At 39.2% G+C, this 12,405-nt stretch overlaps 1 protein-coding gene across 3 annotated transcripts in view; it reads left to right on the top strand.

Annotated features, from left to right (window-relative positions):
- The window catches only part of LOC133403790 (VPS10 domain-containing receptor SorCS1), a 250,256-nt gene that overhangs the window by 156,257 nt on the left and 81,594 nt on the right, over positions 1 to 12,405 (top strand). For all 3 annotated transcript variants that reach the window (XM_061679044.1, XM_061679045.1, XM_061679046.1), the window contains exons 5-6: positions 6,424 to 6,497; positions 11,733 to 11,797. In XM_061679044.1, coding sequence (XP_061535028.1) covers positions 6,424 to 6,497; positions 11,733 to 11,797 — 139 coding nt within the window. The remainder of the gene's footprint in view (positions 1 to 6,423; positions 6,498 to 11,732; positions 11,798 to 12,405) is intronic.

The raw sequence follows: 12,405 nt of genomic DNA on the forward strand, positions 1-12,405 counted from the left end.
CAGTTTTTTTGCTTGTACACTTCAAAATGTACTTATTTTTAAGTTATTTTTAACAGCTAAATTACAATTCCATTGCAACATGCTGCCAATTTCTTGTCTTGAGTTTGTTGTCACATTTCTGTCGGGCCAATTATACATTACTCGTGCACTCACTGTAGTAGTCTCGCCATGCTGCACTATTTGCATATCTGTTGTTGACCAATACTGGCCACTCATGTGCCTGAGTAGCATCTGCAACATTTACACAATCGACATTGTCCCAGATTATCGCACTACTAGTCACTTTAAACTGCATACATTTCTTGAAGTCTCGGCGCCCTTTGCACAATGGTCATTGCACTGGACTATTGTTATATTAGTCATTTCAAACTGCTCTAATTGCTAGAGGACTCTGCATCGTTTTGCACAATTGTCCAAACAAATATATATAAAATTGTACCGGCATTACCACATGACTGGCAACCTTGTCTTGCTCAGTGACTGTTTTTTAACCAACTACCAGAGACAAATTCCTTGTGTTTTTGACGTACTTGGCACATAAAGATGATTCTGATTCAGATTTTTGCCCGTTCTTCCAGGAGCATATTTGCAAGGTCACACACCGATGTTGGACGAGAAGGCCTGGCTCACTGTACACTCGAAATCAACCCAAAGGTGTTCTATGGGGTTGAGAGTAGGACTCTGTGCAGGCCAGTCAAGTTCATCCATACCAAATTCTCTCATCAATGTCTTTATGGACCTTGCTTTTTGCAGTGGTTCACAGACATGTTGGCAGAGGAAGGAGTAATCCCCAAACTGTTTGACTGTCCCAAATCTCTTGGTACAACATCAGTGTGTAGCCTCACAAATGCAGGTCATAAAATGGTCGTAAATTTCCCTGAACACACTCCTAAACATTGTGGAAAACCTTACCAGAAGAGTTTAAGCTGTTATACAGTAACTGCAGATGGTGGACCGATGTCATATTAAACCCTATGCATTAAGAGTGGAATGTCACTTAAATTTGTGTGTGTGTGAGGCCAATCTGAGGCCATGGTTCTCAGTCAGAAATGGGTAGAGTGCCCTCTCCGGGTTGGGGATGAGATCTTGGTCCAAGTGGAGGAAGGTGTTCAAGTATCTTGGGTCTTGTTCACGAGGGAAGAATGGAGCGGGAGATTGACAGGCGGATTGGTTCAGGTCTGCAGCTGCATCGGGATGTCGAGGTGAAGAGGAGCTGTGCCAAATCTCATTATCAGTCCATCTGTATTCCCATCCACACCTATGGTCACGAGCTGTGCATAGTGACAGTAAGAATAGCTGGCTGAAATGAGTTTTCTCCGCAAATAGGGTGAAAATCATGGTGATCTAATATGGGATCAGAGTAGAGCCGCTGCTCCTCTCCATTAAGAGGAGCCGGATGAGGTAGGTCGGGCACCTGGTCAGAATGCCTCCTTGATGTCTACCTGGTGAGCTGTTCAGGGCAATGTGTACCAGGAGAAGGCTGCATTTATGACCCAGCCAAGACTATGTCTCATGGCTAGCCTAGGAAAGTCTCTGGATTCCCCCGGACGAACGAAGAAGAAGAAAGAGAGAAGAAAAAGAACGAAGATGAAGTATGTGGCTGTGGAGAGGGAAGTCTAGGTTTCCCTGCTTAAGCTGCTGCCCCTGCGGATAAGCGGAAGAAAAGGGATGATGGATAAACAACAATAGTTTGAGCAGAACTGGACAACATTACTATATAGGTATATATCAACAGTATATATAATGACTACAATATATCGCATATGTGCAGTGACAATTAAGATTTTAATTCAAATTTGCATGTCAAATTGGGGCAGCAGTAGCTCATACCGTAAGGCTAAGTTTGCGGGACTTGAAGGACTGTTTTAAATATATTACTGATTTATTGGGGTGTCAGGAATTACTGTATATGACCATTGTAAAATGTTGAACTACAGTCATTTTAGGAAATAATGGTATTAAATCAGTAGCATTTTTGGGACGGGAGCATTTTATTGTCAGTCCTCAATATATGTGGAATGGAGCCAAAATTACTTTACCAAGAGGCCACAAAAACACTACAAAAAACAAACAAACAAACAAACAAAAAACTACAACTGTAACATCCGTTGTCAAGTAACACACATACACATACAGAAAGAATGTCTCCATTCTCCAGTCCCATTTAGCTCTGCATCACTCCTCAACTCTGTGATCCCTGCGTTACTTCCGGTTTAGCGTAATTTTAAGTTTAATCGTTCAAATCAACTATTTTACCTTGTAAAGGGGAACCACGTCACTTTTTATATGTATAAAGTGACGAGAAAACTTTCTATCTGTCTCGTAATCTGAAGGTTGCTACATTTTATGAAATTTTTAGTTCTAGATGACAGAGGCTTACTTAAACTCAGAACACATAAAATACAACCAAGAGTGGAATTTTATAGAATATTTACTGACATCTACAAGGGATCTAGAGGAAAACACACAAAAGGGGTCTAACTAAAGAAAGAAAATAACACTAATAATGGTAAAAAGAAGAAAAACAGCCATACAAAAAGGGAAATAGAACATCGTGTGTTGGACTAAAGTGGAAACGTGAGCGTTTAACGCGCCCATTCGAGAGAGAGAGAGAGGACAAAGTTGAGATTGAAGCTATAAATTTCCACGTAATTATTGGGCACTAATATTGGACAGTCTGGCAAACACTAGCAGTTGTCCCCTCACGAACGTAAACGAACTGGCCTCTGGGAGTGGTCTCTCTCTGGGCGCGTCTCAGAAGCACAGAGACAGGGTTTATTGGAGAAGAAAAAGTTCCACAAAAATGAAACAAAACAAAAGAGGAGTAAGAAGAAAAATTGTTGTTCGTGACGCCTTGTTGGGATAGTATGATCGCTTCGCTTCCTGCCTTTTCAGGGGCTCGCTAGCAATAGAGCGATCACGCTTGGCTGGAAGCGTACATAGTACTTTAGTACCAGCTGCCCTGATCACCTCGCGGTGGCCCACGGATAGGCTGGGAAGCCGAGTCTGTTCTCATCCCGGCCTTCCCGGTTATCGAGCTGTGTGCCCGAACAAAAGAAAAGGGAGTGGTGGCCGAGGCCAGTCCATCGCCGGCTAGATGCCACCAAGACCACCAAGAGAAGAAAAAAAAGAGAAAAATAAAACAGTCTCCAGAAGGCGGGAGTTAAGAGTTAAATACGCGTGTGTGCAAGAGGATGGAGAAGACTACACCCTTCAACTTGAATCTTGTCTACAAATGGATAAAATGGGTTTAAAATCCATCCATCCATCCATTTTCTGAGCCGCTTATCCTCACTCGGGTCGCGGGCGTGCTGGAGCCTATCCCAGCTGTCATCAGGCAGGAGGCGGGGTACACCCTGAACTGGTTGCCAGCCAATCGCAGGGCACACAGAAACAAACAACCATTTGCACTCACATTCACACCTACGGGCAATTTAGAGTCTCCAATTAATGCATGTTTTTGGGATGTGGGAGGAAACCGGAGTGCCCGGAGAAAACCCACGCAGGCACGGGGAGAACATGTAAACTCCACACAGGCGGGGCCGGGGATTGAACCCGGGTCCTCAGAACTGTGAGGCTGACGCTCTAACCAGTCGACCGCCGTGCCGCCGGGTTTAAAATCATATATTAATATAAAATAACCTCAACTTGATACTCTCTTTACTCAGAGGTCAAGCATATCGGACTGACTGTTTATACTTCAGTTTTGGCAAATCAACTGCTTATGGTTCAAATCACATTTCATGCTGCTTGGAGTCAAATCAAGACAAACAATTCTCATCCATCCATCCATCCATCCATCCATTTTCTGTACCGCTTTATCCTCACAAGGGTCGCGGGCATGCTGGAGCCTATCCTAGCTATCTTCGGGTGAGAGGCGGGGTACACCCTGAACTGGACCTCAGCCAATCAAACAATTCTCAAAATCTCGGAATTGCACTTGTAAAGTTGACACACTGATTCTGACAACTATGTCAGAGTCACTTCACCTGTAAAGCGAAGATTGTGTGTAGTTGCGCTTTCAACACTTTCAACTTACACATTTGTAAGTGAGACTCCCAGAATAATAGTTTGAGTGTTATTTGGTTGAGTAATAATATTATTTATTTATTGCGATTTCACTGATACAAAGTGGGTAGCACCGTTACCTTGGGTTTGAATCTAGACTCAGGTTCATCATACTATGCTGATGAATGCTTTTTTGCTCGTGGAGTTTTTAGCTCAGATAAAACTCTCATCAATAACAAAATTAATGCTGAATTCTAATTAATTCCACAGATGTTGCATATAGATTAGATATTTGAAAATGCATAATTTCAGAGCTAAAAGGTATAACACTAAATATAATAATATGGTGCTCTTTGTACACAATTTAAGCATTTTTTTAAACAGCACAAAGGAATTTGATTTATAATGACTTGAAACTGTAGCACTTTAAAAGTACTGAAAGCACTTTCTAACTTGCACTTTATAAGTTAGGCATTTTAGACCCATTTTTAACGTAGAAAGTGTGATTTATTGAATGATTTTATATATATGCTAATATGTCTTGTGTTTTAAGTCACCTGCCAAGGGACTACGAATGTAAATTAGCTGTATGCTAACTTCGGCAGATGTACACGTACTGTATTGGTGTTCTTTAATGTGCTTGGTCCCTTTTAAATAAATACTCCAAAAAAAAATGTGCTTATTGTTGAACATTACAGCACTGAGAATCATCCATGGGAATTGGCCTAGAACTTAATGTACTTCATAAATAAGCAGCACCAAACATTATCCTCCAAATTGTTTGGACCGTTAGTAGAGTAAACTTATATGGGACATTGTTGGTGTTTTGGTACATGACCAACTAGCAAGGATTCCGTCCCAGCCAACATGCCGTCAGTTAAGAACTCCAGTATTGGTCTCAAGCCCAGACAAATTGGACAGTTGTCTAAAGGGCACAGACGGAATTATTATTTGGATTTGAACATCCATCCATTCCTCCATTCGCTGTACTTCTTATCCTCATCCAGGTGTGCTGGAGCCTATCCCAGCTGACTTTGGGTGAGAGGCAGGGTACATCAGTCAATCGCAGTGATTGGAAACAATGCAATGTTAAATTATGGCAGTTTTTTAAAACTAAGATGTGGCAAAAAAGAAAGAAAAAGAAAAAAAGGCTTCCTCTGGTCATTCGTTAATCATATATGCATCTAAAGATGAAACACTCACCATATGTGTGAGACATGCAAATCGATGACGATTTAAAAAAAAACAAAAAACTTAGTAAATAAATGGCATCCCATTCCAAAATAAAATAGGGAGTTATATATCTTTCACCCCCAAATGAATAGTTGGATACACGTCACAGATGGATGCTCATGCTTTCAATTGATAAACGATCCGTGCAAATTGAGCAATGTTTTACAAATCCTCACACTACAGCTGTAAGCTGCAAAGTAAACAGATTTGTCCATGCTTGTTCACAGAATATGGGTGAATATGAGTTAAATAAAGAATAGAAGAAAGAACAGAATATGAGTGAATATGAGTTAAATAAATTAATAAATACACTTTTGAAAGTGCTTCACTACGTCAAAGCTGCTTAGTTTAACAGACTATATACAGTATTAATTAATGTGTTGGTTCATCCAAAATACTTTTATCAATGTCTTGCAACAAACAATAAAATATCAAAACACCTCCAATCACCCCCCAGCACTTTTTTGGGTTGTAATAAAATTCACCATGACAAATACAAATCTTATTTTCTCTAATAACAAATGTGTTATGCGTAATATGTTTTATATTTGACCGAACTTGAGTTCAAGAGAGTTATTGAATCCAAGTGGTCCAATTTAGATTTCTTAAATTTAAACTATTGTCAGAGGACTTTCACAACAAGCCATGCCCTTGCACAGAGATTTTGATTTTAACTGATAAAAAGCATTGCTACCCAGTTTAGATGCATGTTTGCAAGGTCTATCAAAATCCTCTCTCATTTACATTGAAAATGCTTTAGTGAGCAAAAACTGATTGTGCACTACTGCCAATTAACATAGCAACCAAATGTGATTTGCTTTTCTGGAATTTGTTCCACACCTACAAACGACCTTTAATAAAAAGCTAATAGTTGCTAAAAACACAAAGTTATGAACTTAAAGAAATACTAGAGTACAAGTAAAATGTAATTAATAACCTTTTTTTGCACAAATGCAAGCCCAAAACACCCTTTAAGGTGTTTTTTTGAAGTGAAGTGTATATTGGATGTACAACGTACAATAATAATATTTGTATTTGTTTTGCTGCTGTTTAAAAAAGAAACACCTGTTGTATATTGTCTAGAGGTATCCAACATGTGATGTCAACGTGTTCTTGCAGTACTGTTAAATACACAACAGAATACAGTACATGCTCATTAGGGTTTGTTTGTGTTGCTCACAGCTCTACAGCTCAGTGGAATTTGGGAGGAGGTGGCAACTGGTACATGAGAGAGTGACTCCAAATCGTTTTTACTGGTAAGTCCTGATATTTGTGTCAAACAAGTTGTAGGCAATTAAAATTGCAGCTACTTTTTGTGAATTAAACTCTGAATGTGATAGAATTAAATAATCTCACTCAGTAGTGTTTTTTATCTTTTTTCCTGTAAAAATACTGCATCCAATTAACTTTAAGGACTTTAATGAATATTAAGCCCTTGTATTTTATATTGAGCAGCTGGTTTTGGCAAAGAAAAGATGCTGAATTTGATGAGTACGACTGAACTTACATACATCAAATATAAACATGCTGATTTTGGTGTGGGAGATGGGTTTGTTTTGACTAGGGTGTGGTCACATCCGGTGTTGGTCTACGAGTGAAATCCTACAAAGCAGTGTCATACCAGCTAGGATGTTGGCCGATTCAAAAAGGTCTTTACAAATACAGTATGTACCACCCATTTTGTTATCCGGCCTTTGGCCCAGCAGTGGCTGGGTATTGGAGCACTGGCCAAGAGTCGAACCTGCACCGTCTGCATGAAAAGTAGCAGCATGTACCAGTGTGTCTTTGCAATCATTTATAAATATGTTAACTGTTGTGGTTGCAATATGCAGTGGTGTAAAACTGTATAACATCACAATAACATCTCTGTCTAATATTTTGATTATCTCAATCGGGTACGAGTGAGACTCACATAACTGGTGTGAGCTGGTTCGTATTTTGTGCACTGTGAACCACTGTCCGGTAGATGCAAATGCCTGTCTCAGTGTCCATGATGTGTCAGAATAACAAGATGCGACAAGCTGTCCATCACTTTGGGAATTTAGTGAATTTATGTGAGTCTTGTTGAATCTGGGTAGGGAACCATGAACTCTCAAGATGCAGTTATGCAATTCTGGAGAGGCCTAGTGCCAGATAGTTTGGTCATGGGTTCTCCAATAGGATAACGACCCTAAACACCCAAGAATGATGAAAACTAAAATATTTCACTTTTCTGAAGTGGCCCTCGATGACCCCTAATCTACTGTAAATCCCATTGAAGATCAGTGGGAGCTGAGGAAGGTGGTTTGGATGAAGCACCCTTCAAACCTGGGACATCTGTGTACAGAAATTGCTGACAGTTACAGAATTTGTTTCCTTGCATTGATTGCCTTGAACAGTTGTGCGAAAAAAAGTTTAAGGCTACCACACAATCTTACTTTTTATGGGAAGCAGCTGTCTCCTGGCACCCTGGTAATGCCCACAATCCTCTGCACAGGGAAAGAGTCAGGTAAGACACGTATAATCAGTCAGAATGAATGAATCTTCCATAAATGTTTCCTTGGAATTGCCAAATCCAAAATAGGAGTCTCCGAGTGTCTGACAGGGGTCCATTTTAGGGCCTCAATTGGATTTACCAACTTCATTCCTGGAACACTTTCTCCATCCTGCAAGTGGACCAATTCCCTTTATAGGACCTCCCTTAATCTTGTGCCTTTTCTCTGCTTTCTGTACCCTATCACCGCTTCTGTCAGGATCAGGATCTGATCTATTTCACATCGGAATTACATCATGCTCCTCATCCCACTTATGATCTCAGCATAACATAATTTTGCTAGTGTGTAATTCACTGAGGCAACAGGCCACGTAACTATGTTATCATGTGATATTTTCCTAAGATTGCTAATTTATGGGCATCTAAATGGCTTTAAAACACACCACATATCAATTTATCACAAGTGGTAAAATATGACACAACCCCCCTAACTCATGGTGCCAGAAACCCTTCCCCCTCACAGAGTACTGACATTGGTAACAACTGTGAATAACAGACAGGTGACCCTTTGCCACTCCAGTCATCATAAAATGCATAAATGCATGCAATATATCATAAGCCAGTAGCTCATGTTTTAATAGAATTGATATATCCTTTTTCAGGATTATTTGTGTGGAGGCTGCTGTGAATCCCTGTTTTCACATTCACAGTTCTTCTGCAATACTTAATAATTTTTTGAACTGAATAACACAGCTGAGGTTAGATACTTTCACAACAACGTTGTCATTCATCTGTGACAATTTGTGAATCTAATTTAATTGAAGAGATGTTTTGAGAGTGTAAAAGTCATGACCTGATGTTATCACTGTGTCTGCACAAAGTGAGGGTCCGAAGAGGCAAAGAGGAAGTAAAGAATTGTATTGTTGTGTCTGACAGTTCCGATCTCTCTCTGTGGGCAACATTATGTAACCAGCTGTGTTCAGATTCAGTCTTTTATGTGTAATGTGTAATTGTACTGTTTTTCTCCTCTCTCTGGGTAGTCACATGCTCTTCAATCAGGAGCGAAAACATTTTGTATTTAAATTGTGTGTGAAGTGTGGCATCAAGGCTTAAAAAACAAAAATGAAGGCTTGCAAGGGTCATTGCATTAATTAAATGATTTGCACATCTCATGATACAATCCATCTCATGACATATATATATACATATATATATATATACTGTGTGTACATTAATGAGGAAAAAAAATAACTTAAATTATTTTAGCAAATGGCTGCAATATAACGATGAGTGAAAAATGTAAGGGGTCTGAATACTTTCCGTAACCACTGTGTATATAAAGGCTGGGCATGTAACTTGCTAATTCATTTGCGCCAACAATTATTTTATTGAGCATTAACATAGTTTTTTTTTTTTTTTAATAATTTAAAAAAAAAATGGTAAGTCTGTTGCTTCCGGCTGCGGCGCTAACTGAAAGTGGAACAGAAAAGTCGTAGCGGATAAACAAACATGGAGAAAGCTAAGGAACTTTTACATGGCTATTGTAAGTTCTTCCAGTCGACCGAAATAAAGCTATTTGTAACCACTGTAAAGTTGAATTTTCTTATCACTGGAGTACAACCAGACTGAAGTATCTCAATGCAATAGTTTTAGGATGAGACCAGAAAAAAAATCAGCAAATCAAATTGATAAACTTTAATGTTTTTTGCAAATAATCATTGACTTAGAATTTTATGGCTGCAACACGTTCCAAAAAATTCGGGATAGGTGAGAAAAAATATTGAGAAAGTTGAGGAATGCTCATCAAGCACCTGTTTTGAACATCCCACAGGTGAACAGGTAATTGGTAACAGGTGGGTGCCATGATTGGGTGTAAAAGGAGCTTCCCTGAATTGCTCAGTCATTCACAAGCAAAGATGTTCCAACGTCTTATATGTTTTACATTTTATTTCTCACTACCCTATCTGAGTGCAAGTGAGAAAACGTGTAGTGAACACGGTACAGTATTGATGTGTTGTGCTATATGAATATGTAAAATATATATATATAGATATATATATATGTGTGTGTGTGTGTGTGCACAGGGTTACTCCCTACATATTTAAGGTGAAATTCAAACACTTACTGTATAAGGGTCATTTTAAAAATGTTTCCAGCACCTTATCACTGGGATAAAATTAATTTTGACAGGAATGCATATACAAGAGCAGGCAGAGGCAGATAGATTATGATGAACGGTTTATTTAGGAAAGTTAATGGAAGTTGTCCTAGGTGGGTTGGCAGGCAGTGGTGAGGACAGGCGGCTAGCTTGGCGGCAGGAATGACGTGGATCAGGAACATGGGGGAAAACACTGAGAACAAGGAGAGACAGGAGGCAAAAAGGGAACGAGGAATAGAGTGGCTTATGTGAGGTAAATGGGCCGTGGTATCGCTGGAAGTAACTGCAATACTTTGGATTTCCGGGAACAGGCAGGGCTATACGTAGGTGGTGACGAGGGCTGATTGGAGACAGATGTGCGGCTTGAGGAAGGTGCTGCAAGAGAGAGGGGAGACAGAGAGACCGAAAAGTAATTTGGGAAAAGGAAAGTCGGGAGTTAGACACCTGTGTCTACTTCCGGCGTGATCCAACAAACTACTGAACGTTATAATCCAATTATATATCCAAATGTTATCAGCTTTTGGGGGTGCCGACGATACGTGTTCCATCGGGCGTATTCGCTGCAATATAAAGTGCCACCAGAAACTATTCACACCCCTTCACATTTTCCACATTTTGCTGTTTAAGACTTATTCTAAAGCTGATTTGAGTATAGTTTTCTTTTAAAAAAAATCAACATAAAATATCCCATAATGGCAAAGAAAAAAATATTTGCAGACATTTGTGTAAATTTATAAAAACATTTCATATTCAAATATAATAGGTACGTAAGTATTCACACTCTTTGCTATGACACTCAAATTTAAGATCAGCTGCATCCGATTTCCACTGATCATCCTTGAGATACTTCTACAACTTGAATGGAATCCACTTGTGGTAAATTCTGTGATTTCTGCCAAAGGTGCTTCAACAAAATATCAAGCCAAGGGTGTGAATACTTAAGTACGTATTAGGTTTAAATGTTTACATTTTCACTACATTTGCACAACTGTCTGAAAATACGTTATTACTTTGTCATTATGGGATATTTTATGTAGATTTTTTTTAAAAGAAAACTATACTCAAATCATCTTTCGAATAAGTCTGTAACAGCAAAATGTGGAAAAGGTGTAAGGGTCAAGGGGTGTGAATACATACATAAAACCTCAATATTTAAACAAATTACACTGTAATTCATCATTCTTCATTCACAAAGATTTTTTTTTTTCTTAACAACTCTTCTCAGCTACCTGGGCTATTCATTTAAGTGGAAAAGGCTTTGATATGTAGGTTATCACATGATTGTTATGTGGGGAAACCGCTACTGCGATAATATGAGCTTTGCATTATCGCTACCTCTCAAACTGAACACAGACACAGGTTGTTTACATCCCATATACTTGCATTTTTATGTGACCTTTCTCCCCCCCCCCCACACACACACTTCTCTGATGCTCCATGTGCTTGCTGTCTCTGCTTCTCCTGTGATACTCCAGTCTCTTTAATACATACAGTATGAAATGCCATAATGATTTTATGCTAGTCCACCTGGGGACATCCTCACAGTAGAGACAAAATCAATGGCTTTCCCTCCTCTAATGATGTCAGGGAACATAGTCCTCCATCTGTATGTAAGGGTGGGGGTTGGAGGCTTTGCAACGGGCTTGACATTTATATCAGATGGTAAACCTGAAAATAACCATTTTGTTTGTATTTTGTTTTCCTGCTGTCGTTGACCACCTTACCTATGTTTGTCATTTCATATAATTTATATTTTTGTCTATTTCTGAAGCATGTACTGTAATCTTATGTCAAGGTTGGACCAAGGTGGTAACGGAGGAATGCTCCTCTTTTTCTAAAACACGATTGTCCACCTTTCAGGTCAAAAATGGGTTTGGACAAGGAGCCGGGTTTGATTCACCTGGAAACCGCCATCTCTGAAGGACGTGAGTAATTTATTTTATGTTCAGCACTCAAACTTATGTCTTTGTACTGTATTGTGAATTTAGCTGAAGTAGAGATGAACTGGAAGTTGATTGGACAACGTTGTTGAAGGGTAGGAATGCAAAGGGACAGCACCAATAGACAAGGCTGGGGTCGCAAAAGGACAGCGGAATTGAAAATTAATGTATGCATAACAATGTTATAAAACCCTGGTAAGCAATTCAGTCCTGCTCGTGAAGGAAAAAAGAAATATGACACTTTCTGAATGATGATGAACATTTGAGATGTGGTGTGATGATAGACAGTATATTGTATACGTTGTCAAAATCCTTTCAAATAAATAAATAATAACACACACACACACACTTGAGCTACGAAGGAGTCATTCATAAATCGATTCAATTCTCGCGCCCCAAAAAATAACGAACGCTGAATCAGAATTTTCACATTTGAATTAAAAAGAATCATCACAACATACTATTTACAAACTTTATTCTGACGAGAGCTGCAACTGTTGCCATGCTGCATATAAAAAATAAAAAAAATAATAAAAATATGCCACAGTTGTTCACCCTCATGTTCATGTGGCGTTAACGGGCGGCGCCATTTT

The sequence above is a fragment of the Phycodurus eques genome, chromosome 6, assembly GCF_024500275.1.
Source record: "Phycodurus eques isolate BA_2022a chromosome 6, UOR_Pequ_1.1, whole genome shotgun sequence".
Classification (NCBI taxonomy): Eukaryota; Metazoa; Chordata; class Actinopteri; order Syngnathiformes; family Syngnathidae; genus Phycodurus; species Phycodurus eques.